Source organism: Blennius ocellaris (genome assembly GCF_963422515.1).
Source record: "Blennius ocellaris genome assembly, chromosome: 5".
Lineage (NCBI taxonomy): Eukaryota > Metazoa > Chordata > Actinopteri > Blenniiformes > Blenniidae > Blennius > Blennius ocellaris.
Genome location: NC_137654.1, coordinates 27,669,258 through 27,694,741, shown reverse-complemented (window position 1 = coordinate 27,694,741; position 25,484 = coordinate 27,669,258). Strand labels below are relative to the sequence as shown.

At 45.8% G+C, this 25,484-nt stretch overlaps 1 protein-coding gene across 1 annotated transcript in view; it reads left to right on the top strand.

Annotated features, from left to right (window-relative positions):
- The window catches only part of camta1a (calmodulin binding transcription activator 1a), a gene marked incomplete at both ends in the record, with an annotated part of 101,444 nt that overhangs the window by 43,014 nt on the left and 32,946 nt on the right, over positions 1-25,484 (top strand). Inside the window, one exon of the mRNA XM_080496965.1 lies at positions 23,952-24,105. Within this exon, the coding sequence (XP_080353091.1) occupies positions 23,952-24,105 (154 nt within the window). The remainder of the gene's footprint in view (positions 1-23,951; positions 24,106-25,484) is intronic.

Below are 25,484 nucleotides of genomic sequence, written 5' to 3'. Positions count from 1 at the left end.
TCCTGTGGTGAATAAAGCCTGTTTCAGTTTGAAATACATTAAGATGAAGCCTATTTGCGATAAATACACTTCAGCCATTGTGCCTCTGTTTTAATTTCTCCGAGTTGTGTCTTCTGACAACAATTGTCGAGCTTCCCTATCCCCGCTGCACTGAATAGACCCCGAAGACAAATCCATTTGTCGTCCAACAGGCCCTGCATACATTGATTGTTAGTACAACAGGAGCACAGACCGGTGGGGAAAAGACAAAAGGGGGAAAACTGGCCCTAACAATGCCTAAATACTCATCAAAATAATTAGACTGTTCCCACAGCAAGCAAAAGCTTTCAGACAACAACTGTTTATTTCTCTCTTGCTCTGTGTTGGCACAGTGTGTGACAGGCAGTAATAACAACTCTAGTAGACAAAAAGCATGCCTCTGCCTGTCTGTTCTGCATTCAGTCAGCAAAGCCACTTAGGTTGTTTTCACTTAAATATATTTTCCAAATGATAAAAAGGTAGAGTGTGTTATTAAAAAGTCAAAGTAATTAGGTGTCAATTTTCCCGAGCCATTGTTTGGCAGTGTTAGCTGCTTCTTCTGAGCAGAGGTGCGTGTTGTTTTGTATCTTCATGCAATACTCATATTTCCAAATGGAAATTGAAATTGTCACTTCTTACTGAAATTATTATTCCAGTCCTGACCTTGCAGAATGAAATCGTATCAAAAGAGGCTGTTATTGAAAGTGATTATGGACAAATTCCATAGTCCTCATTCGTGCAGAAAATGCATTTAAAGTTAAGATAAAGCTAATCTAATCAAAAGGACATAATCAAAAGTTACAGCTGGTCCTTTAGTGGGAATTCACAGTTTCCTTCTTGGGCTGCACTGTAAAGGCTGAAACACAAAGAGGGAATTCAGTCTGAAAACTGTAACTTTGGAAGACACTCATTTGATTCACCTAATTCAGACTGCTGAATCATATTAGCTTCAGCTGAACTTCAAAATGCATTAGCACGGAATGAGGCCTTGTGGATTTTGTCTCCCACCAGTGACATAGATCTGCAATAATAGGATCCTCATTAAGGCTTTTGTGGAGAAAAAGAACATTCTCTGTGATTAGAATAACTTCAGCTCACATGTTTGTATTGTGGTGCTTTTAAGATCAACTGTAAATTGTGAACCCATCCGACTTCCACCCTTCTTCTCAGTCAGAATTGGGTCAAAAGGAGCATAACTGGAGGATAAAGCACAGCCCATCTTCCAGGGAGAGGGAGGCCAAAGTTACGCTTGAGTCATACACAACACAAGGACACATGCAGACAGAGAAAATGGTGTACGCACTGAGCGCAAGTAACAAAACGCCGGGGTCACGCTGGGTCACTCACTTTTCAAACTACAACCTTCATTTTTCAGGTTCTTCTCGCTCTCTTTCTCTTTACCAGTTGTAAGATCCACACTCATAAAACTTTGAGAAGTTCATATACTCAACTCTTTTTTTTTCCTACTCCTTGTACTGCACTACATTGTAGAAGAACAACTGGTTAGTGAATCCTTGGCCCTCACCTTTCACACTGCTCAGCAGATCTTCTTGCGTGTCTCTTAAGGCTCCAAGATTCCCGTGTGCTGCAAACACATCCACTCAAAAAATAATAAAAAAAAGAACTTTCTGTTGTGAAACAAAGACATTTTGTTACAAATGTGTATACACTCGGGCACGGATCTTTCCTGGAATCCCAGATTTACATCTGTTTCCAGACCGTTTGTTGCAGACCACGGTCACGGTGACAGCAGAGGTAAAGGATTACTCCTCACTCCATATCCCTGCAGATGCATATAGGCCTCGAGCATCTCTGTCTCTTCAAGCCACTTTCAGTCCGACATCTGACAGTCGGCCTGGTTGCGGCCGCTTTCTTATTCCCCGTCTTTCTCCTTCCACCTTGGTGGAGTCTCTGAACCCACCGTCCCCGACTCCCTCTGTACCATTTGCTGTGTCCATATGAGATTTGCAGCCAGTAGTCTGTCAACAGCGGAGCAGCAAGGAGACTGGAGCTCCCAGAGCGGCAACAGGGAAAGGTCACCAGTGAGTGAAAAATGTAAATATTCAGCCATCCAGCAGCCACAGTCACGGAGAGACAGGGATGAAAATAACTCCTATTACACAGCACCGACAGGGAGGGAACACAGAGGACAGAGAGGGTAGAGACAGACTGTGAATGAGAGAGTGAGATGGACACAACTTTTAAAAGTTAGCCTAAAACACACACACACACACACACACACACACACACACACACACACACACACACACACACACACACACACACACACACACACACACAGACACACACACTGAAGGCAGAGCTGTGAAAAAGATGGATTTAAAGATTTGAGGGGGAAAAAAGGCATACAGTAGAATAAGGAGAAAGGGGACAGTGTGTGGGTATTTTTGGATGTGTGTGTGTGTGTGTGACAGAACAAAAAGCAAGACGAGAGAAAGACAGACCGAGTGAGGCTGGTGAAAGGTGTTTTGGGGAGGGGGGGCTTAGCCGGTGGGTGTGTGCCTCTTTATCCACTCTTTATCCACTCTTTATTGAGTCAAAGCCTGGGTAATGAGACAGGGGACAGGAATAAAGACCTGCGAGGGGGGTCTCCTCTCACTCCATTCATTTTCTTTTGTTCTTTTCACCTCTCACTCTCAATTTGCTCTTCCCCGCCACACTACCTCCACCTCTCTATGGCATTAGACCACTTCAGAATGTCTGGCCCATCCCCGCAAATGGCTGAGACTGAAGAAAAGTACCACCGCAGTTATCTGGGGTTGCAAACAATGAATCCAAATTGCTGCTGAGACACAGAGCTGCCCAGAGCGGACTGTGTGGGTTTTCACTCCCAAAAAAAAAAGTTTCCATTTCAGTAGATGTGGTGGTAGAAGAAGAAAAAGGGGTCTCTGTGTGATACCGTGGTACATTCTCAACACTGCCAGCAAAAACCCCACTAAGCCCACTCGTCATAAACATCTTCGCATTGTCCACTCTTTAAAATCTGTCAGTTACAGCTGGAGTGCACATGCACAGAAACTTAAATCTGCAGGAGTATATTACTTGTGCAGTCTCTTTTCAGGTGCAAGCTGCCAATGAGACACACACACACACACACACACACACGCTCATTGACACAAAGGATCTCGCCTATCCTGGTGGCACTGATTGATTCCAATGCTCCGTGTCCCCTTCTCTTGTTTAGTGCTAATCGAATGTAATTCCCTGCTTGTGCCTCTCCATCAAATCAGACAGTGGAGTTTGTGCTGGCCGGCGGGGGCACAGAGGTGGGGATAATTATGATATTAATACTGAGGGGGGTCTGAGGGGAAACTTCATTTGTCCTGCTGCCTGCCACGAACACAGAGAGGGGTCAATAGCCTCTCCCACTTCTCCTACTTTAAAGAGGAGGAGAGAGGGATGAGATAATGAAATGACTAGTAAGGCAGGAGGGAATGCTGACGACCTTGTTTCTTCACAGCTATCACTTTCTCTCTCTTACCTTCCCTCTGCTTAGGCCACTGTGCTCTAGTCTCTGTCTCACATGAATACATTATTAATATCATCATTCACTGCAGTTACATTTTTTCTTGTTACATTAGTCCTTCAGAGTATAATGACTTTGGAACCACTTGAATTAGTGTTATGTAGGAAAATGAGTTGTCGCTGTTGTGCCTGTGATCATTCCAGCACTATTAGACAGTATTTCAGCTATTTTAATTTATGGAATAATTCAAAGGTTCCTTAATTGGACAGGCAGAGTGATAGCTTTGTGATTAAAGGGAACCCGTAGCTGCACAGGCTCAGTGGTGCTGTCCGTGGTGCTGAAGCCTACTTTGTTCAAACCATTCTAACTATTCACGACATCACAGCCCTTTCTGAAAACTTTTCACACCCCTCCATCCCACCCAAGTCTTTTTTTTTCCTTTCTTTGTTCTTTTGTATGACTCTTAATGTATCAAAAACAGGGTTGTGCTTTTGAACAGTGCATGGGTCGTAACAGCAATCTCTGCAGGTCAGTACATCTGACCAGTCCGGTCAGCAGATCACGAGCAGGGCTCAACACATGTACCCATCATGCCTCACACCTCAGGGCCGGTCAGTGCAGAAGGCCTCTCTCACCTGGGTTAATTGAATAGGAAATGTTGAGCAGCTCCTTTGCTGTGCTGATCCATCGGCCGGTGTGCAAGCAGGATACAGTTGCTCCAGAGCGAACATGCCTGCAGGCTAAAGTCAGACAGATGGATTCTTTATATCTTCTAGAGTCCTCTATTCATTCGGATCAGTTTAGTTGCCTCTGTGTTGAGCATTGGGAGACAGGTGGATTCAGAGTGGCTCAGGTGATGTGTGATGACGGAGCAGAGCTGTCAAGTCCAGATTCACATCAGATGCGTCCAGACTATGCAACCCTACATAATGAATATTTCACTGAGATAAATCATGGATGAGCCCAGGCACCATTCTGTTGATTTCACTGAGAGGGTAGAGAGACAGAAAAACCTGGTGAGGTTTTGACTGGCTGTCTCAACCTCGGGGCAAATGGAGGCAGTAGAAATATAATTGCCTTTAGCTATGCAGGCTGTTGTTTGTATCAAATGGAAATGCACCTCTACTGAGTACGAGCTCAGATTTATAGCATATGAATATGACTCCGCCACCCGACATTACTGTTCAATTCAAAACCTCACTGCTGGACTGGCAGGAGAACAGGTGGCAGTATATGCAATGGGAGCGTGTGCACGTATCTGTCAACGTCTGCACATGCTTGTCGTGTGTGTGTGTGTGTGTGTGTGTGTGTGTGTGTGTGTGTGTGTGTGTGTGTGTGTGTGTGTGTGTGTGTGTGTGTGTGTGTGTGTGTGTGTGTGTGTGTGTGTGTGTGTGTGTGTGTGTGTGTGTGTGTGTGTGTGTGTGTGTGTGTGTGTGTGTGTGTTACTGCACTATGGTGGGAGACCACGGAGCTCTCGGCAGCATGCTGCTCCTGGCAGGCCCCCACTCTGTCTGCCATGAGGAGAACAGCTGCTTCACGAGCATGTCGGGGTGTGAGCCATGTCCCTGTGGCTCCCCTCATCTCCTTCACGTCTTCTCCTCCTCCTCCTCCTCCTTCTCCTTGCGCAGTCACACAGACGCAGCATATCTGACATTAACCCTCTCCAACCTCTGTACTCATAAGCATTCACACAAGTCTCCCCTCGATCAACTTCCCTCCCATTCCTCTGAGAACATCTGCCATCCTCTGTTTCCACTCAGAGAGAAAATATGGAGTCCGTTTTAAGTTGGTTCCGGGCCCAAAAACAGTGACACTGGGGCTTCTGACCTCTAAACAAATTGAAGGTTACTCTGGTGCCTAATTAATATCCCCTGCTGGAGCCCTCGCTCCCCCTCTCGTGAAAGAGGGAAAAGTTGAGCTAAACCCCAGAGGCACACGGCGCCTCCTCCCTTCCTGGCAGACTGATCTGTTCCTCAGTGCCTGCGACCTTTTCTCCAGGCCCGTCGCCTAGCCCACCAGCACGGCCAATTATCACAAATCCCTCGCCGCATTTGTCTTGCCATTTTCACTCTGCAGCCAAAGCGGCGTGCGTGGCCATAGACTCATGCAGCCTTTCCAACCAGCCAGAGCCCAGACGGAGAAACAGAGGCCCACAACAGGTATGTGGTGCTTAAATAATTCAGTTATCCTGAAAGGTTAAGTCTCTGCCAGTAAGGCGAATTGACATTCATCTTGCTCAAGAGTTGTTGCGGCGGTTCTCAGAAGGAGCAGCCATCGACGTGTTTACATTTTGTCGCCTTAAAATTGTTATTGACACCGATATTTTTACATGTTATTCAGTTTCACCGTCTGCCCACTGGCAAGCTCGAATGAGCAGAGGGCCGGCTCACTAATCCGTCTGAGTCTGAGATAGTAATAACCACAACACTGAGAGCTTATTGGACAGTACTGCAGCGAGCCACTCTGATTCTGATTTGATATTACCCCTCTGTGTTGGACTTGATTAGCTTCTCCCAAGCAACCTCTTCGCTGTCTTTCTCATATTAGATAATGAGAGGTCCCTGGGCATTGAGTCACCACACAGGCCTATTTGTGTTTACCTCCTGTCTGTGTGTCTATGTGTGTGTGTGTGTGTGTTAGTGTGTGAGAGCAAAGGAGATCAATGGATCCACCATGAGTCTTTCTGTGCTGTGCCAATCTTGACTCTTGTCGAGCCATGGCTCTGCCCATGTCACACTGCAGGCGCGGGTGTGATGGCAGAAGTGCGCACACATCTCCCAGCTTCCCAGAGAACACTGGTCACAGCTAATGACCAGAACTGTCTGATTTGTCCTGCCCTGATTACTCCTCTGAGCCCCAATTAGCCGTGGATGAGGGCTGACATCCCGACACGATCACTTGGATGTGTCATAGAGGAAAAGATGAAGCAGAGGGGAAAAAAAGGATGGAGGTAAAGAGGGGTGGAGGCAGAGAAACTGTATGTTGAAGGCAAAACAAGTTGGATTGGTATAAAGCGCTAGTGATATAGGGCCAGAGTTCAATCCCCATTCAGTGAGATATCGATCTCAATTCCCCTTTTAACCAGCTACGACTCATCAACATACAAACCAACGACTCTAATTGCAATTTCTATAATTGGCAATTTTCATTGTGAAAATCTGTCTATCTGAGGGTGTTAGCGGCATCTGGCCTGAGACAGGTTGATTTCTCTGCGGGTTAGGGATGAAGAGACAAAGGCCTGTTTGTGAAAAAGATAAAGAATAAGTATTTGGCCAATATGGTCAAATCAGTTTACGAGCTGAAGTGAATAGTAAAGTCCTTGGAGCCTCCACAGTATTTTATTATGAATAAAAACAAAGCCATTCCTTTCCCTAATTGTCAATAACAATCGCTGTTATGAATACTGTCATCTGTGTCTTCTCCTAAATACTCCTATTTTTCTTTTATTTTCTCCGTCGCCTTCTGTTCTCGCCTGACCCCCACCCCCCCCATCCCACTGTTCTGACTGTCTCTATTTTTCTCTGCCACTGTGTCTCCTCAGGATTGCTGAGCTATCTCCCCTCTGCAAGTTTTGAGAAAGAAAAAAAAAAAAAAAAAAAAATCTTTTTTGGCCTGCACTCATTCTCTCTCAGTAGGGGGCAGTGGAAAAGTAACTACAAGGGCACATAAAGCCTTCAGAGTCAAACCAGACTTCTTTTAGTCTTTTTTTGATCTGAGTACATGTCATATTGAACGCACTCACGCACGCACTCATACACCCTTCAGTGGAATGGCTCTGCTCCTATCTGTGTCTGCTCCCCCCATCTCAAAACACACCCACGTAAACCAGAGAAGACACAGAGATTGAGAGGAGGAGGAGGCAAAAAGATATGGAGTGGGTGAGAGAGAGAGTGAGAGAGAGAGAGAGAGACGGAGCGGTGGGGAGGGAGGGAAGGAAAGAAACAAGAGGAGGGAGGGGTGGGAGGTGCTCTGAGAATGGGGATTAGAGTTAGAAGATTAGAGGTAGAAGATGATATCATTTGGTAGAGATGAGCAGGAGCAAACGAGCAGTGCAAATCACCCGACGTTAACGAGCTGCCTCGTAAATTACTGCATCCGAGTGTACGCTTGAAGCCTGGTCTGGTTAGGGCTGCGTCTTGCAAAGGAGGCATAACGCTTGTCTCGGCGTTATTTACTACCCCCTCCCAATTTATATAGGTTTTTTTTTTTCTCATTGCCCCAGAGCCAAATATTGGCCTCCCGCAGTAGCATCAGAGGACGTTTTCTTATAAATAGTGGGAGGTTTTAGTCAGCCTGAGTGCCCCTTGTGTGACATCCTAGCCCTCGTTCAGTCTGCAAATGATAAACACCCATCCTGACATACCCCTGCAGAGCTAAGATGGAAAACACGCACGCACATACACACACACACACAAAAAACTTTTAGTGACCTCCTCAGTAAACTTTAACAGACTGTTCCTCATCTCCCTGTGGTGTTTACAATGTTTACATCCTAATACAGCGAATGTTAGGAAGCAGGAATAGGGAGTCATTAAATTATATTAAAATGTTGATTTTCAATTAAATGTTGCTCTTTTTCTTGGTGTGCTAAAATTACCTAAAGTGGTTAGGCGTATCCAACAGAGACCACAGCAATTAAATGTACATGTATACGATCCTGCATGTTTCAGACGGGTGAGAATTCAGCCCATGAGAAAGTGAGAGACGGAGTGTGTTTGTCTCTCACTTTTTTCCTACTTTGTCTACAGCCGGATGGCAGGGAGTTGCACTTTCTTTTTTTTTTTTTTTGTGCTCTTAGGGGGTGAGGATGGCAGAAGTAAAATAAAAAAGGAGTGTGTGTGGGGGGGGGGGGGGGGGTATACATTTCTATTTTAGCCAGCAGCCCAGCAGCAGGAGAATGACTTTCATTGGCTGGATTCTAAATATTACATGACTTCCTGATGGCGGTGTGCAGTCTGAGGCGCTGTCTGGCCCTGTGTTAACCTGTCCGGATAAATCAGCCATTTACAAAACTTGTTCTTCCATCCAAAGTACTGTTTCTTACCGCACTCGTCCCTCTGTTTCCCCTTTCGCCTGTGACCCTCCAGCATCACCTGTTTTGCACGCACCATTTCTGCCTCAATGCAACCCACTTTTTTCCCCCTCTCTCTCTCTCTCTGTCTGTCTCTCTCTCTCTCTGTGTGTGTGTGCGTGTGTGTGTGTATGTGTGTGCGTGTGTGTGTGTGTGTGTGTGGTTACACTGTGGTCCTCTGCCAAGGCCCCTAACGTCATACGCAGCCTGGCAGGTGACAAATAGTTTTTTAATTGCTTGCACCAGGAAAATCATTAGTCTCTTCCCTTTCCTTGGTGGGACCAGGACGTGTGTGCAATAATAATAGCCTCAGTCCCGTTGCCCGCCTTCTATTTTTAGAACAGGTGTTTTAAGGGCTATATATGTACATATGAGCCCGTGAGTGTGCTTACACATCAACATGCACACTAAATAGGGATGGGCTAAATGGTCCGGAGGTGTTTTTCCCTGCTTGTGAGGGAGGCGGGTGTGTTTGTCAACCGTGTTCCTGCCTCATGAGAGTTTTTTTCCTCATTGCTGTTGCTTTTTCCCCAGCCCCTGGGAGCATGCTGTGTGCGTGTGTGCGTGCGTGCGTGTGCGTGCGTGTGCGTGGGTGTCTAGCAGGCTCTGGCCTAGGCCATTGTGCTGTAGTGCATTACTGTAGCAATCCACCGACACAGTGGCCAGCCAGATGAAGCCGTCCAGTTTATGGAGCAACCTGCAAACTCCAGCTGCTTTTGGTTGGGATTGTGCTTAGTGGTGAGATATAGTATTGATTTTCTCTCCTCGGTGCCCTTGCCATCCCTGCGTAGATATGCACCAGTGCTCAGCATCCATTCACTGAGGAAGAGGAGGGGGGGAAGGGGGGGGGGGGGGGGGGTATAGAGCAGGGGATGATGTTTATGTGACGATACTGACCCCATTCGTTCACATGGAAAAGGCGTGGAACGTGAGGTGGCGAGACGGCAGAGGGGAATTGAGTTTGCGAGGCTCAGATTGCAAGATGAACCCTGAATTAGATTTCTGTGCTATACAAGCATTTGTTATTATATATCTCAGCATCTGAGGGTGTTTGTGTGCTTACGTTCGCGCATGGGTCTATTACGTGTGTGGGTTCGTCTGAATTTATGAGCCTAAAACGGTCTGTGTGTGTGTGTGTGTGTGTGTGTGTGTGTGTGTGTGTGTGTGTGTGTGTGTGTGTGTGTGTGTGTGTGTGTGTGTGTGTGTGTGTGTGTGTGTGTGTGTGTGTGTGTGTGTGTGTGTGTGTGTGTGTGTGTGTGTGTGTGTCTTTATACATGTGTATGCAGTGAACGATTTGAATCTGTTCAGTTCATGTTTGCCTGCTCTATTTTGCCCCTTGGTTTTATTCCCAGCAGGGAGCCATGTTCAGTCATTCACATCCCCACCCCGCGTAACCCTCAATTCCCTTGCCTCAGCCCAGGACTCCTCTCCTTTAACAACATGACACAATCAAACACAGGGCTGGTCATTATTTGGAACATTTTGCAGAGCCCCCCTCCCAGCTACACTGCAGTGGTTCAAGTAATGCCAGTGCCTCATTACACAAAGTATTTCATTTATAAATGATACAACCTAAAAAAAAATCTTATTAAGTATTGTAGAAAAATATGACTATGTGACCTTTCTGTGAATTTCAAGTCTGGCGCTTATGAAATCTTTAAGTAATAAAAACTGAATTAAACCTCCCAGACTGCTCGTGTTAATGATATCTTGAGGTGTGCAGTAGATCAAGCATCATAGTGCCAGTAACCATTTTTGCCCTTGTCTGACCATTTGACTGAATCTTCAACAGAAAAAATGCAGGAAACGCTTCCTATTCCTTCACTTCGCTTACTATTTCACTTTCCCAGTTATTTCTTTATTTCGTGGAAATCCTCCTGTTGTTTATCTTACTAAATAATTAAGTCGGTAAGTGTGAGCTTCTCAGAAAGTACCACTATCTATCACTGCGAACCCCAGAGGCTACGAGACTGCCAGGAGCCTCCGAGAGCCCTCCATAGACAAAATGTTGGAGGATTTTTCAACAATCTGCCATCACTGATGGAGCATTGCAATTCAGATAAGCTAACCATGTCTGTGTACAATCATTATCGAGTCATTTTATAAAGTAATGTTCACCTGAAGGTGTTCTATCAGATACAATTGTCCTCCTGTTATATGAGCTACAGCCGTGCTTTTAAGCCCGAGTCCTGCAGCATTGTTAAATTGATGGCATTAATGAAGTAAAAAAAAAAAAAAAAAAACAAGAAATCTCAACATTGTTTGAATTATTTTTATTATTTTCTATCCATATTTGAAAGTGGTTCTATGTACACCCAGAAGGCTAGACTTACCCATCTCCATGTGGTTTTTACCCCTACCTTGGGGCCCGTGGTGCCATATGACTGACAATTGCTCCTAACCCATAATAATTTGATTACTTGTTCTACTTTCCTTGAGTGCACAATAACATGAGGTTCAGAGGGTATTTATTATTTAAAACATATAATCTTGTATTAATTACTAAAATTATCAAATGTAGAAGTTGGCTCATTTGATTGTGAAATCATTTTACTGTGTTTCAAGTTTTTGAAAAGGAAAGGGAAAAGCTAAAAATGTGTTTTCATATCCCACTGGATTGCTCATTTTTAATGCTTGGAATGTACAAATGAATAGTTTTGCAGCTTCTAACAAATAATGAATCAAAGGGAAATAAAGAGAAAGAGATTTGCCAGTTGAGAATATTATAAAAATGGTATCACAGTTCTTCTCACAACACAGCATTGCGCGATGGCCCACACCAGAAGAGTAGGGGGGGGGGGGGGGGGGGCCTCTCCAAACAACTGAAAGCTGTGATTGTTTGTGTGCGTGTGCACGTGCGTATATGTGTGCGCGTGCAATCAGGCTGTGTTATCCAAGCCAAGTAGCCCTACCCTGGCAGTACTGAGACTGGGGGAGACCCAGTCTCTTTCCAGATTCATCTCTCCAGCTTTGTTTGACTAAGTAGTGCCATGGTGTTGGTGTTGGAGAGGGCTGGAGTGGTAACAGCAGCAGCAGTGCAGCGTATGCGTGGGTTGCCTGAGCCAGTGGGGCTTGGCACAGAGAGGCAGCATATGTTCATGGCCAGCTTCCTTCCTCCTTTACCATCCTTCTTTCTCTCCCTCCCTCCCTCTCTCTCTCTCTCTTGTTTTCTCCCTTTCCCTCCCTTGCTCTCTCTTCTGCGAAACCCTCTTTACCCTCCGCCACTTCTTTTGGCTTTGAGTGGCCAGGTAGCACCTGTGGGAGGCAGCGTGGTGCCGAGATCAAAGGACACTGGGGATCCCGGTATGCCCCCCCCCCCGAGGACAACCCACTACGCCTCTGTCATGCCGCGGCCCTTTCTTCTAACAGCAACACAAACATACATCCCTCCTAGACACTTTATCTTTTGGCATGTGATCAAAGAGTACTTGGTGCAGCAGGTAATCTGTTGTGGCTTTAATGGGAGTCACTGGCTCATTTAATGCCTTTCCAAGTGTTGGTCTTAAGGACTTTAGCCAATATCTGTCCTACATGAAGACTGGCTGTTATCCAAGCGTGTCAGAAGTAACCGTTTCTGAATAGTGCCAACTAAGTAGGAGATAAGGACCACCACCCTGCCGCCTCGCAAAGAGTTAACCGTGTCCCAGATACCCCCAACCAGCTGCTTCAGCCTTTCACACCTTCTCTCCTGCTGCCTGCTCTCCTCTTTGCCTCTTGGACCAGTAAATGAACACTCATTTGCAAGTTAGATAAATCCTTTGAATGTATTATTGATGCAAACAAATTAGCCTGTAGGCCCCAGACAATACCTAATGGAGCCTTGGCTTATGGGTGAGGTAGTTTCCAGCGAGGGCACTGTCGGTGTTCCAGGATTGATGCCTGCTCTTCTGCCCTGTAATTATTTCTCCTACAAATTATTCAGCTGTTCTGATGCAGTTTGGGGTTTAAAGCAGTGCCTCTTAATGCTGCCTATATGATTCCAGCCCCCAGCCCAACCACATTCATTAGTTTATTAAAGAAAAAAAAAAAGACATGGGCAATTAGATAACTGGGATAAAGCCACTAAAATGAGGGGATGTATTATTATTCAACTTTATGCATGCTGCTCATAATTTGCTTGGGTTTATGTTGGGTGTTGCTTTTTCAAGGATATTCTCTTATCTTGTTGTACACAGAGACATGCACACATTTTAACAGCCTTGTATAAGCCTGTTCACGTATTTACAGAAACTCAGAGCGACTCCTTTTCACAAATAGCCAAAGAAACACTGGCAGAATGTGTGTGGCTAGCACAAGGAAAGAGGGGACACATACAGTATGGACACACACACACACACTCCCACAGAGGAAAGCAAGTGCGTATAATTTATGCTTGCTGGCAGTAGCGTGGTCGAGGCAGGGGTTGTAAAGGCATGTGAAGAAAAACTGAGCGAAGAGATGAGAGAAAGAGAGGACTACCACACTGTCCTCGGTGATTAGGACCCAGTATTGATCAGAGGAGGTGAGGGGAAGGCAGGCTGAGAGGGGGAGGGCGAGAACAAGCCCCAGGGCTCCAGCCCCAACTCTCTGGTGACTCCTGCTCTGTTCCGCTCCTGCAAGCTGGCCAGGGCCATCGGGAGATTCATCAAAGGTTTCTTTTTCTCTCGATCCGCCCCATATGCACACACACAAATACACACATTAATGCATATGCACACGCTCCTCTGGCCTTTGAAAAATGCTCCATTTGATGACATCATTTCCACTTTTGTCCCATTGTTAGACATCGTAAATTAAAGCTGATACGTTATTGCCGCGGTGCCGAGGCGAGTCACTATTCTCTGATGTCGTCTAATTGTCTTGTGCATTGCAAGTCGCTACTACTTACCCGTGAATATGTGCCACTTTTCCCATAAAACAAAAAACTTCAAAAATAGTTCTTTCGATTATCTCCCGACGCGGGCTCGTTCAATTAATTACAGTCAAACTTTTAAATCTCGACCTGTTCTTTTAAAGCATCTTTCGACGTGCTCCACCTCACTAATGTGACGCGTCAAGATCTGCATTGATCAGGTAGCAGATCAAACAACTCGCGCACACGCACACAGTTGCACACGTGGCATCAATCAGCTGGTAGTGATGCTCTGTCCATAATCTCCCCCCAGTATTCAGTGTGTGCAGAGGAAGTATTCATTACTCTGCGCTCTCTCAGGGCCAGACCTGTGTTAATGCATTTTCTCCTCTTAGTCTCTTTTTCCTCTCCCTCGCCCCTCCTCTGCTCCCGCCGCTTGCTTTTCAGCTGACTCTGGGCTTTGGCAATCTTATTTGCCTTTCGATCCAGATCAATCTTTGTCTTATCTACAGCTCCGGAATCATAAACAATTCATAGTCTCAACCTTGACACGGGCAGACATGGAGTGGCAGCGGTTCGGTGTGAGGTGTCTGTGGGGGGCCCGTTGACGCCGGACTCCGCTCGGACCGGAGAAGGTGTTGATCCCTGCCTCACAGCACGGACCTCCACCCTGCACAGCTGTCGCACTGTGCCAGTAAGAAGTGCGTACGGTAGTCCGTCCGTGCACGCCGAGGCGTACACATACAAAGTCTGCGTCTGGGTTTTTCTGTGTATACGCGTGTGATGTATTATTCATAAGCAGAAGCATTCATCTCAGTGAGACACCTTCAACAATTTGGAGACGTGGTGTGCTTAACGGCTTAATGTAGTAGCTGCAATTTGGCTCTCCTCTGGCTGATTAACACCGGCACTCCAGCCCTCACTGTGCTTTGCCTCGCAAAGGATTAGGTGTTATAAGAAACATGGCCTCCAAGGGAGTTGATGAATATTTCCCCAAATTTACCTGACATTTTCTGATTTGAACGACGTCCGTAATACCCACAACGATTCAATTTATGTCCTACTATTAAGTCACCATCAATTGGAGCTCGAGAGAGGTAAACACTGACCCTTTTTCTGAGAAAAGCCTGGGTGACCTTGGATGGCAGTGCATAAAAACTCCCTTTTTATTTGTGCGCTTTTAAAAAAGGGATGATACAAGCTTTGGTCTCCTTTTCCTCGGTTTCCACTTCTCCTTTTGTCCCCCATCTACCTCAATTTCTGCAAAAGGAGCAGGTCAAACTTTCACTGTGTGTGTACGTGAGTGCTGCCAACAGTAGAGCAGTCAGCAAAGTGCCACCTCAGCACCTGTGCTTTAATGATTAATACCATATTGATGGTCTCAATTAATTTCCTATTACACCACCAGAAGGCTGCGGTCGCTCTGTCTCTGTCATGGCCCCGCGCTTGTTTTGGGAAGCCTCTTTGTGGCAGCTGCTGGATAGAGATAGTATGCCTCTCACTAGCTCACAGACACACAATTTTACTGACAGATGTACCGAACATGCACGGGCGTACCGACACGTACACATTAGTATTGTAGTATCATACAGAAACACACACGCACACCATTACATGCAGCTCCGCTCCCCCACATTTCACACTCTAACATTTAGATAAACAAATAATGCAACTGTGTCTTTTTGTTGAATCATTTTTTTGTAAAAGGGGACTCCTTGTGTTTGCGTCTGCGATGTTCGGCTTTTATCAAAAAAAAAAAAGATTTTTCAGAGCCCCAGAGAATCAGCTGCTTCTTTGTACTCTGCACCATAGTAATTTTACAAACCACTACTCTCACCTGATTGTGTGACTTTGGTAAAGCACAAACCCCCCTACGGTTCTGCATTTGAACCCAGTGTGATTCATAGCACTGCATTTTAGGCGGTTTCCTAAAGCATGTGCTCTTGCATAATCCTCTCCCCTGCCGTGTTACACATTTTTTAACGGCGTAAGCGAGTGATTTATTCCCATGATGATTCCTCACTGCACTGTGATTTGACAACATATTCCCGTGACCTTAACTGTGTGCGGACCTGCTCCGTGGCTCAACTTGCAGTCAACACTGCCCCTGTGGTGTGGCTCGGGAAACGCTTCTGTCTGCCAATTGGATTGGCAGACCTGTGATTTCTCTTTTGTATTTTCATTACCTTTTCATACACCCATTCACAAGTCCTTATCTTGGACCACTTTCTACTTCACCTCATAAACCCCTCGATCTCTTTCTAATATGCACTGTTTATCTCAACCTCATTCTTTCATTCTGTCTCACACACACTCGCACACTGTCTTTATTTTTCATTTTTCATGTGGACCCAGTACACACACCATTGGTTGCTAGGAAACCATTTGAGCATTTTTTTTTCTCTTTCCCAGGGGCAGACGTCTGATTACCCATTTGTATGGTGTGTGTGTGTGTGTGTGTGTGTGTGTGTGTGTGTGTGTGTGTGTGTGTGTGTGTGTGTGTGTGTGTGTGTGTGTGTGTGTGTGTGTGTGTGTGTGTGTGTGTGTGTGTGTGTGTGTGTGTGTGTGTGTGTGTGTGTGTGTGTGTGTGGAGGCCAGTGTGTGTCTCCAGAGAGAGGTCTTGCCAAGCTGAGCTCAGGGGCTGCTCCAGTATCCAGCCCAGTAATAATAATGAGCCCCGCACCATGTTTGACAGAGCGTACAGGCTCGGCAGTCCTGTGGACATTTCTGTTGTCACTTGTCCCTCCCGATGCTGCTCTTCTTGTGAAAGTGCTCATATACATACGTGTGCCTTTATGCTCTCAAAGTTTGTGCTTGACTGGGTCAATTTTCTCTTACAACCTCAACACTTGTTGTTGTTGTTGATGATGCTGACAGCCAGTGCTCTCTATTGTTGTTCAGTGAGCTATTGCAGAGGCAGATAGTGGCCAGGTTGGACTGTCTTGCAGCTGGACACACATCAGTCCTCGCTGTGTCTCCCCGTTTAAAAATGCACCAGCACATCTCACTCCCCTGGCTACTCCTGTGAAGTGCTGATTCGTTCACAGACGCGGGCAGAGGCACATAAATAGTACGCCTTGTCGACTGGCACAGGGAGAAAGACAAGGCACACAAACAAATCAGACTCAGCACCAATATGAAAGGGAGCAAGAGCAGAAAAGAGAGAGTACAGAGAGATGGCATTAGCCGTGTTTCCACCACCAAATGAATTGCTCCATGCCCTGGGAGGAAGAGATGAAAATGAGAGAGCAAGCAACTGGAAAAGACTCAAAGAAAGCCAGAGGTTGAGAGGTTATTGTGAGGTGGAAACAAAGGAAAAGAAGCATGAAGGGAGAATACACGGTTAAATCCTCTCTGTGTCTGAGAGGGCTCAGTAACTTCCTTTGCCTCCTTTTACTCCTGTGTGACTTAAAGTCACCTGGATGGCCACTGAATATTAGGATCAGTGCCAAGGGCTCTGCCAAGGCCATTATGGAGGCCGGATGACTCCTGATGGCCCTTTCTCAGCTTGCCCCTGGGCAGCGTGGCCTCTCACTTGGGACCACCACAACTAATGGAGAGGGTAGTGTGCTCTGTAAGGGCCTTAGGAAGAATAAGTAGGCTGTAAACTGTGAGTTGAGTTGTGGCAGCTAAAGGGGCTTCAATGCCTCACTGCCCAGCTTACCGCCTGACTTACTGCCTGTCTGCTTGGCATCCAGAATGCTCCTCCATATTCAGGCTCTGAATACTGGCCTTTTGCACTTTTATTGTAATGCATGCAGACGCTTGGCACAGCAACAAACACTCTCCACCTTTTACTGTGGTGCACTGCACAAATAAAATATTTCAAAGTAGGGAGGAGCCGAGCCACGCACAAAAATAGTGGTGCACTCTCTGGCATACTCAGTTGCACACATGTAAGAATTGCAAAATGCACTCACATATCTGCACAATTAGACACACACACACACACACACATGCATGCACACACACACACACAGGGAGACACATGCGCGCATACACAGACTTGCATTCCCCCACCCAGAGTGAGGCAGTTCTGCCCCTCTAAGCTGAGTTATTTAAAGCCCCGCTCTCAACTCCATCGGAGTGATTATGTGCTACTGAATTAAACATCACAGGCCTCAGCCCCTGGCTTCCTCTGAAACACGCTCAAACATGCTGGCCTCTTCCTGTTCCTCAAAAGTTCCAAGTTCTGCCTTTAATATCTCCCAGCCAGTACACTAGGTAGTGGAGGTAAAGAGGTGGAGGATGAATCTTCTCTGAATCAGGATCCCCTGCTGTGCCTCCTGCTATTGCCATTCCTCTCACAGACTTTGGACAGAGCCAATTGAGGTGCTTCACGTTAAGAAACCCTCAGTAAACTGGCTCTTGCCCCTGGATTGATACCCACCCCAGGCGTCATTTTAGCCTGGCACTCAGGCAGCGCTGTAGTTACTGGAGAGCGGGGGTGCAGTAGAGGGTGAACTGTAACAGTTAAGTTGAGCGTTGACTCCAGACACCCCAATTAGGTTGTCTGTATTCTAAACTGGGAGCATTAAACAAAGAGTTTGTCATAGACGACCCAGAGAGAAGCCGGTTCAGATAAGGGTTCGCTCCGCTACCTCGACAGGAGCTGCGGGCTGTTTACTGCCTTCTTTGGGAGGGTTTTGACGTCGGGGTTTTGTTTACCTCGGTGTCTGCGTGCGTGCGCGCAAGTGTGTTGCCGTGCACTGCATGTTCATATCTGTGCCCGTGTGTGTGTGTGTGTCGGTACGAGGCAAAGCACCAGCCAGCCACCCCCACATTCCAAAACACACCCCGTGGCAGTGAGCGATAAAGGTTCCTAACAAAAAGAAGAAGTCTTGTGACTTGTGGAGGTGAACTTACAGCACCACAGAGGCAGTTGACCTTGAAATGAGCAGCGGTGTTTGGGGACGGACGGGGGAGGGCAGTGTTTAAGAGTGCAACCTCAGTGCCAGAGGCCAGGAGGCTGCCTAATGACTGGCACCCCATGCTATCCATCACCGTGCCACCGCCAGAGCAACTGCCCTCGCATAGCCAAGTGAATGGAGCCTTAATCACCTCTCGTACCTACGCAGCGGACCATGAGCACACAACATGATACTCATACATCTAGTACGCGTGTGGTCCACATGTACCATGAAGCTACACGTATGCACAAATGGACACAATAAATTCTATGCCTCGTGCTCACAGACAGCATGAATATTCAGCCGGTGCATTCAGACTTGCCGCTTATTGCACTCATTGCACCCATGCATACTGATATATGTACACCAACTAACACACGGAAATCAGCCTCCAGACACTCATTCTCATGCTATTTATAATTTAATGCAGGAAGGCTGAAATACAAAGGCGTAGATACATTCATAAACAAGAGAATCTCCAACAGGCACCCTCCCCTCTGTATTTATGCCTTGATGCTGAATGTTTGTGACAAAACAATTGACTGCTCCTGCTTTCATGATATTTTGCATTGAAATGGATATCCCCACAGCCTGCGAGTTCAATTCTCGCATGAAGAAATATCCCATTTCTCTCCTCCTTTGCTTAGTTTTCCTATTCGTCCCGAGGATAGAAGTAGAAAAAGGGGCTTTCCCCATACCTGAGCCCCTGTCTGCTCTCTACTCTCCTTTACTGTGACAGCCTTTGAAGCCTCCTTTTTCCTCAGTGCGGGTTATTTTATCAGAGTTGAACAAGGTTTCCCCCTGCACTCCCTGGCTCATCCACGTTCCATGAAGCATCCCCTCTCAATTAAGATTCTTTCATGTTAATAGTGTTCTTATCGCTCCTGTGCACGAGTTGTGAAAGCGAGGCCTACAGTGGTGGAGTGCAATCACGGAGCAGAGCTGCCTGAATGACAATATAAGGGCTGTTACTTTCATTCCGGTGTCTGTCTCCGGCTCCCTTTCTCTCCAGCTCACTCTTTCTCAAATCTGGTCCCTTTCCTTTGCCTTTTCCGTCTTTAATGAGTTATGGTGGGCTGTTAAAGTAGCTACAGAACACGCAGGAGTTCTTTGAGAGTGGCAGAATTGTGGCAGGGTCGCAGAGACTTAACGAGACAGTGGACACATTACTTGACCACTCGTACCGGATTCTACCAATGGATGGGCTTTGCACTGAAGTCTCAGTTCGTTATATCTGAGCTGCAACTCAACGTGAACATTCACTAACACAGATTCAGCGCAAAGTAGAAGGTCATTGTATCCGTCTCCAGCGACATCCAACTCTGTCTGTGTCTTCAGCTCCATTAGCGAAACTCTCTCTCTCTCTCTCTCTCTCTCTCTCTTTCTCTCCCTCCTTGTCTTTTGGAGTAGAACAGTGTGTATGACTTCAGGACGAGGTAGGCAGTCACTGAGAGATCGTAGGAGCACTGGCTGCCTCTGAGTGCGTGGGTGCCAGAGAAACCTGTTGCCTGGCTACAACAGCACCTTTATCCGTTAGTTGCGATGGCGATGTCTTGCATATCACGTATGCACATGTGTGCAAATGATTGGGTGTGAATAGTTGGCCACTTGTCCCAGAATTGTGAGTGTATCGTGCGTGCGTGCCACTGTGCGCTATGGCACACGCGAGTCCACGCCTCTCTGTACGTCGACGCGTTTCTTCTGCGTTTGTGAGACGGATTGGTGAGAGGAGGGGCAGAAAGGCGCTCCGCCACCCACTCAGCAGGCCTTCCGCCCCCATGGCTGACTCCCCAAGACTCTGCTAGTAATTAGCTCAACATCTATCCATCTGTTCTGGGGAGGCGCAGTAAACATTAGCACAACACAGCAACATCAAAATGCTGGCGAGAGACACGCTTGGTTTTATGCAAACATGATACATTCATGCTTTAATGCATGCGAATGGTTGGCACACATGCTGGCAAGCAACACCAAGCTGGTATAATAACACAATGTCATACAAAGCCATGTATTCATGTGCAAGAAAAAAAAAAATTCGACTAATGAGGATTATTGCAAAAATCCAGTTAATTTGCATTTATTATTTAGCTTTATATAAAGTGCAGTGAAAACCAAAAAAAAAATGTTTTTTCTTATCACAGACTCTCCCACACTTGCATAGTTTTGTAAGTTAGTGGAGCTTTTTGTCTCACTTTCTTCTGCCTTATCGTGTAATCCCAGACTGACTGAGTGATGTTGAGACTCTGTGGGGGCCTCCCATCCGCTGCAAAACTTTGTACTCTTCGTGTCCCCAAAGCTAATTATTTATGACTCTGGCTGTATGTTTGGGATCATTTGTTCAGGTTGCAGAATGATTTTGGGAGCAGTCCAATGCTTTCATGATGGTGTTATGTGATGGATAAGGATCTAACCATCTCAAGTGCCTAAAATCTCTGCACGCTCTTATGCACACCACAGGTTCCTGCAACTTTATCCCAGTCTTTCCTGCCACTGCGGAAGTGAGGCTGGAAAGCAGCCCTGAGACCCGCATGGGAAATGAGAGAAAAAAACAACCAAAAGACTACATTACACAATTAATCAATAAGTTAATGAGATCTCATTTTCTCTAGAAAAGACTATCCAGGCAAAAAGTTCCCCCTCAGCCTTTTCCCCCTACTCTTGGAGAACCAACTGCTAATATTACACCATGGAAAAAGAAAGCAGCCAGCAGGAAATTAAATTAAATTACCATCCTGATAGATTTATGTGACGCTTTACATTTTCATTGTGTTGTTTTGCTCACAAAGTGGAGGTAGGCCCGAGTTGGAAGAGAATTGTTAAATATGTTGTAAAGTAGGTGGAGAGAGAAAAAACAACAACAAAAAAGGCGAAGGGGAAGAGAGTGAAAGTTCCAGACGTTATATGCCTCTGGCTCCTTCAGTAGATAACAACAGATAGCAGATTCCTAATAGTAAAACACGGCGACACACGGATTACTTGTGTTTGTATGAGCTGGAAGCCTGCCACATGGTTTATTCCTTTGTGTGTTTGTGTGTGCGAGTGTGATTCTCAGTGTGTGTCTGTGTGTGAGTGTAAAGGTAGAAAACAGCTGGGACCGTGGGTGTTAGAAGGAGGAGATTGTGCGTGACCACGGGTATGATTGTGTTCAACAAACCCTTGTATCTGCGTGAGTGTTACACTATGCTAATGATTTTGTGTCCTTCCTCACTCGGCGTCTTTGAATGTCTGTGACTTTTAATTGCGTGGCTGTGCACACGCTGTGCGTCCGGGCCCATGCACTCCTCCCCGCACCCAACGCAATCCAGCGCGCATTTGTGAGATCGCTCAAAACTGAATGAAGCCGTCGACACGCTGCGCTCTCATCCCAAGTAAAAATTGAGGGCATCTCTTGGCTATTGACACAGCTGGTGATGCCATCTGGGGGCATCAAACACCGCCTGCGCCATTCCCGTCCAAACCGAACAGTAGTCGTCACCTTGTGTCCATACCGATGACGGAGGACAAGAAAAGCAGCGCGATACTGTAGCAGCTTCTGGTAGAAGTAGCTGGAGGAAGGTCGTCTTGTTTCCCCCCCCGAGGCTGCTTTACATACGACTGAGCCGTGGCCGGAGCTCAGAGGAGGTGGTCGTCGTTGGTATGTTTGCTGTGTTCTCAGAGACATAATTGTTTCTGTGTATCTGCGTGCCCCCAACCACACCCCTGTCTGATGTAACAAGAGGAGCGGGGGGGGGGGGGGGGGGGGGGGGGTTGGGTGGCGTAGTCCCAGATTAATGGTGCACACTGAGAGGGAGCACAGACCTACAGTAGCAGCACCTTGATTTATTTCCCACTTAGTACTGATGAAGCTTCAAACTGCAGTGACACACGGGCGTTGTCATGGTATTTTTTTTTTTTTCAACCACTCTTTTGTGGTTTGTCCATCCTCGAGTCTTGTCTTGGCTTTCGAGCACAACCAGTTTGTGTTGAATATTCACAAGAGACTGACAACAGGAGGGCAGAAGTGCATCACAGCCACATTAAGGGAAAATAAATACACAAGAACAATGATTTTTTTTTTCTCCCATATATAGTACACAAAGTAAGACTTCTCCCAGTGATGATGTTTTTTTAAAGTCACAGTGGGAAGGAAATGGTGAGAATCAAGTCAAAATGTCAGGCATGACAGTTTATAGAATATATTCAACATTTTGAGAACAGACGTGAGCTACCATGTTTCAGGTGTACCATATTTGTACAATGAAATCAACACCTTTCAACATTTTATCTTAAGTTCTTTATATTGTTATTTTTCATTTGGTTTTATTGGATTTCTTGCTAGAAAACAGGGTTTTGGTTTGTTTTGTTGTTTTTTTGTGGGGGGGGGGGTGTTCGATAACATAATGCAAGCATTTCAGGGACAAATATTCACAACAGAGGAACAAAAACAGTCCAACCTTGCATCTGGAAACATTTCAAGGGGAGAAAAATACACATGCAGGAAGGTCTCCGCTTCAATGTGATATGTCTCAACTTTCATTTGTTGTGTAGTTGGTGTGTGAGCGACATTGATTTTCTTACTTTAGATAAATAAAATGTTTGGTTGTTGTTGGAGTTGTGTTCAGGTAAAAACTGAAAAAAAGAAGTTGAGAATAAAGGTGAAATAGGGTCAAGATGTTCAAATGAACTGGTTACGTTGACCTACTAACAACCAAAGACCACCAGATGACAATTCGTTATTCATTGACTGTATAAATCCCTAAATTGGCTTGCATATTGGTTAGTTTTCAATTGAGTGTATGCTCTGTGTCACTACTGCAATGTCATACACTGTGTTTGTATTTAAAGTCGGTTGGCTCCGTGGCATTCAAATGTTTATAGTGGATTTGAAGGGATAAGGACTGAAAATGAACATTTCTTGTCTGAGTGCTTGGTAATCAAAGCTTTTCAGGATTATAGAAGTGAATTCATGCTATTCACACCTGCACAACACTCTTTTAAACGCTACCTATTATTCATAAGATGTCAATTTAGCGAATTTGCCGAGGTAACCCAGTAACAATTTGCAGGCGGCAAATTATTGAGTTTTGACTTGGTAAATACAGGCAGAGTTAATTGAGGGCATCATCTCACCATGTGGGAGGACTTGACAAAATGCCATAAGTGTGTTACATGAGCACACGTTGTAATTAACACACATATGTGCACGCGTAGTACACACATAGACGAGCGCACTCGCACTGGGTTACACATCCAATCGCGCACACATTTGGAGATGGGGAGATACAGACAGACACATAATGGTGAGATTATTGCAGATTTCTGATCCCAGATTTGTTCTGCTGCCTGGCCATGTTTTTGGGCTATGCATCTCCTCGTCTGTTCTCGGGCTCTGCGGTCTGTGTGAGGGTTACTATTGTAGTGCTTCTAATTCAGCAACATTTACTACTCCCAAACCAGCTGGCTTGTTCCACATAAAAGCCCTCACATCTGAGCCACAGTATCTGTGTGCCACCGCCGCTCTTTGCTGTCGTATCATCAAGAAGCAGTGCTGCAGACTCTCCATTAGGTCACCTCTTCTAACCTCTACCTCTCTCTCTCTCTCTGTCTCTTTCTCTCTCTCTCTCGCTCTCCCTCCCTGTGTGTTTTCCCCCACAGAACCCTGACATTGTTCTCGTCCACTATTTGAATGTCCCAGCCATCGAGGACTGTGGGAAACCATGTGGACCGATCTTGTGCTCCATCAATACAGACAAGAAGGAGTGGGCCAAGTGGACCAAGGAGGAGTTGATTGGACAGCTCAAGCCCATGTGTGAGTATTCAAATAATCCCGTTTGATACATAAGCATTCATCGGATTTTTTTTTTTTTTTACGTCCTCGTTCCAACTTATAAAACGGCAAAGAGGCCTGAACCGTTTATGGGGCAAGTTACCAAATATTGTCACTTTCAACTGACCATTATAAGAGCAAAGCAATTAACAAACACAACTTTTCTGATTGAAAATAACATTTTAGACAGATATCAGTACCACTGATTGATTGATTGATTGATTGATTGATTGACTTTGGTGATTTGGATGAGACAACAGGAATGTGAGAACATTTTGAAAACATGCAGTGACATGATTTGTGGTCAATTTTACACTTTCCAATAGATGTTTATTCTCCATTTGTAGATCTTTAAACAAGTGCCCCATAAAGGGTTAATAAACTACATACTTGTGTGCATCTCAGGTTGCATGAAAAGACTGAATATATAACTTGCAGTTGCTTCTGTCTGAGGAATTTGATGTCCAGTCCCATTAGGTCATTACTGGTACACTAAGTGCCCTCAGCACCTCAGTCAGATAACATCTTCGGCGAGCATCCCTGCATTGTTATACGAGTGTGCTCTTCCCGGAGCCGTCTGATACACCTGGGTCAAAGTTCAGTCTTCTGGCAGCACTGTGGTCAGTCTGAAAGTGCACCTCCCCTCTGGCCCGCGAAGGAAGTCGAGGCAGAGGAGGGCAGCAAGCTGGTTATTGATTCATGTTTTTTTGCGTGGGAGCAAGAATGTCTGACTCACCAGAAATCCCCCATCCACCCTTTCACCGGCTCGTTCTGTCTTTCTCTACCCTCTCCTCATCAAATTGATCCCTGTTGTTATCAGCTTCACTAATGCTCTATGAGTTGCACTGTGTTGTTTTATCGGTCTCCGGGCCTTCACAAAGATCGAGGCAATGTTGTGGAAAAAGTCAAGATTTTTTGTTTGATGATGATAATTGCCAAAAGTAGATCTTGTGAGACATTGAAAATCTTTCACAAAGACGTTGAGATAACTTAAAAAAAAAAAAAAACAGACTTGTGATTCGGACGTGCCTGGCAGAGTTCAGCAGTCCTGTGACGGATATACCGAGGGCCAATTATTGGTGATGCGGCCAGGTAACGAAAGCAGCTTTACAGCCACTCGCAGGGAAGCACACTGACCAGGCAGCCCAGGCTGGGTCCGCTGACGTCTCACTTAAATTTTTTACCCTCGTCAGTACATTAGTTTTGGCACATTTTAACATAAAGCCTTACCTCAGGACAGCCACTGAGCTACAGCAGCCTACTGTATTCATTACATCTGAGGCTTAATGTAAAAATCAAGCACCATTTGCAGTAATGGGTAAAGTCATTAACTTTGGGAGTTGTTGGGACAAAGGGGGTGA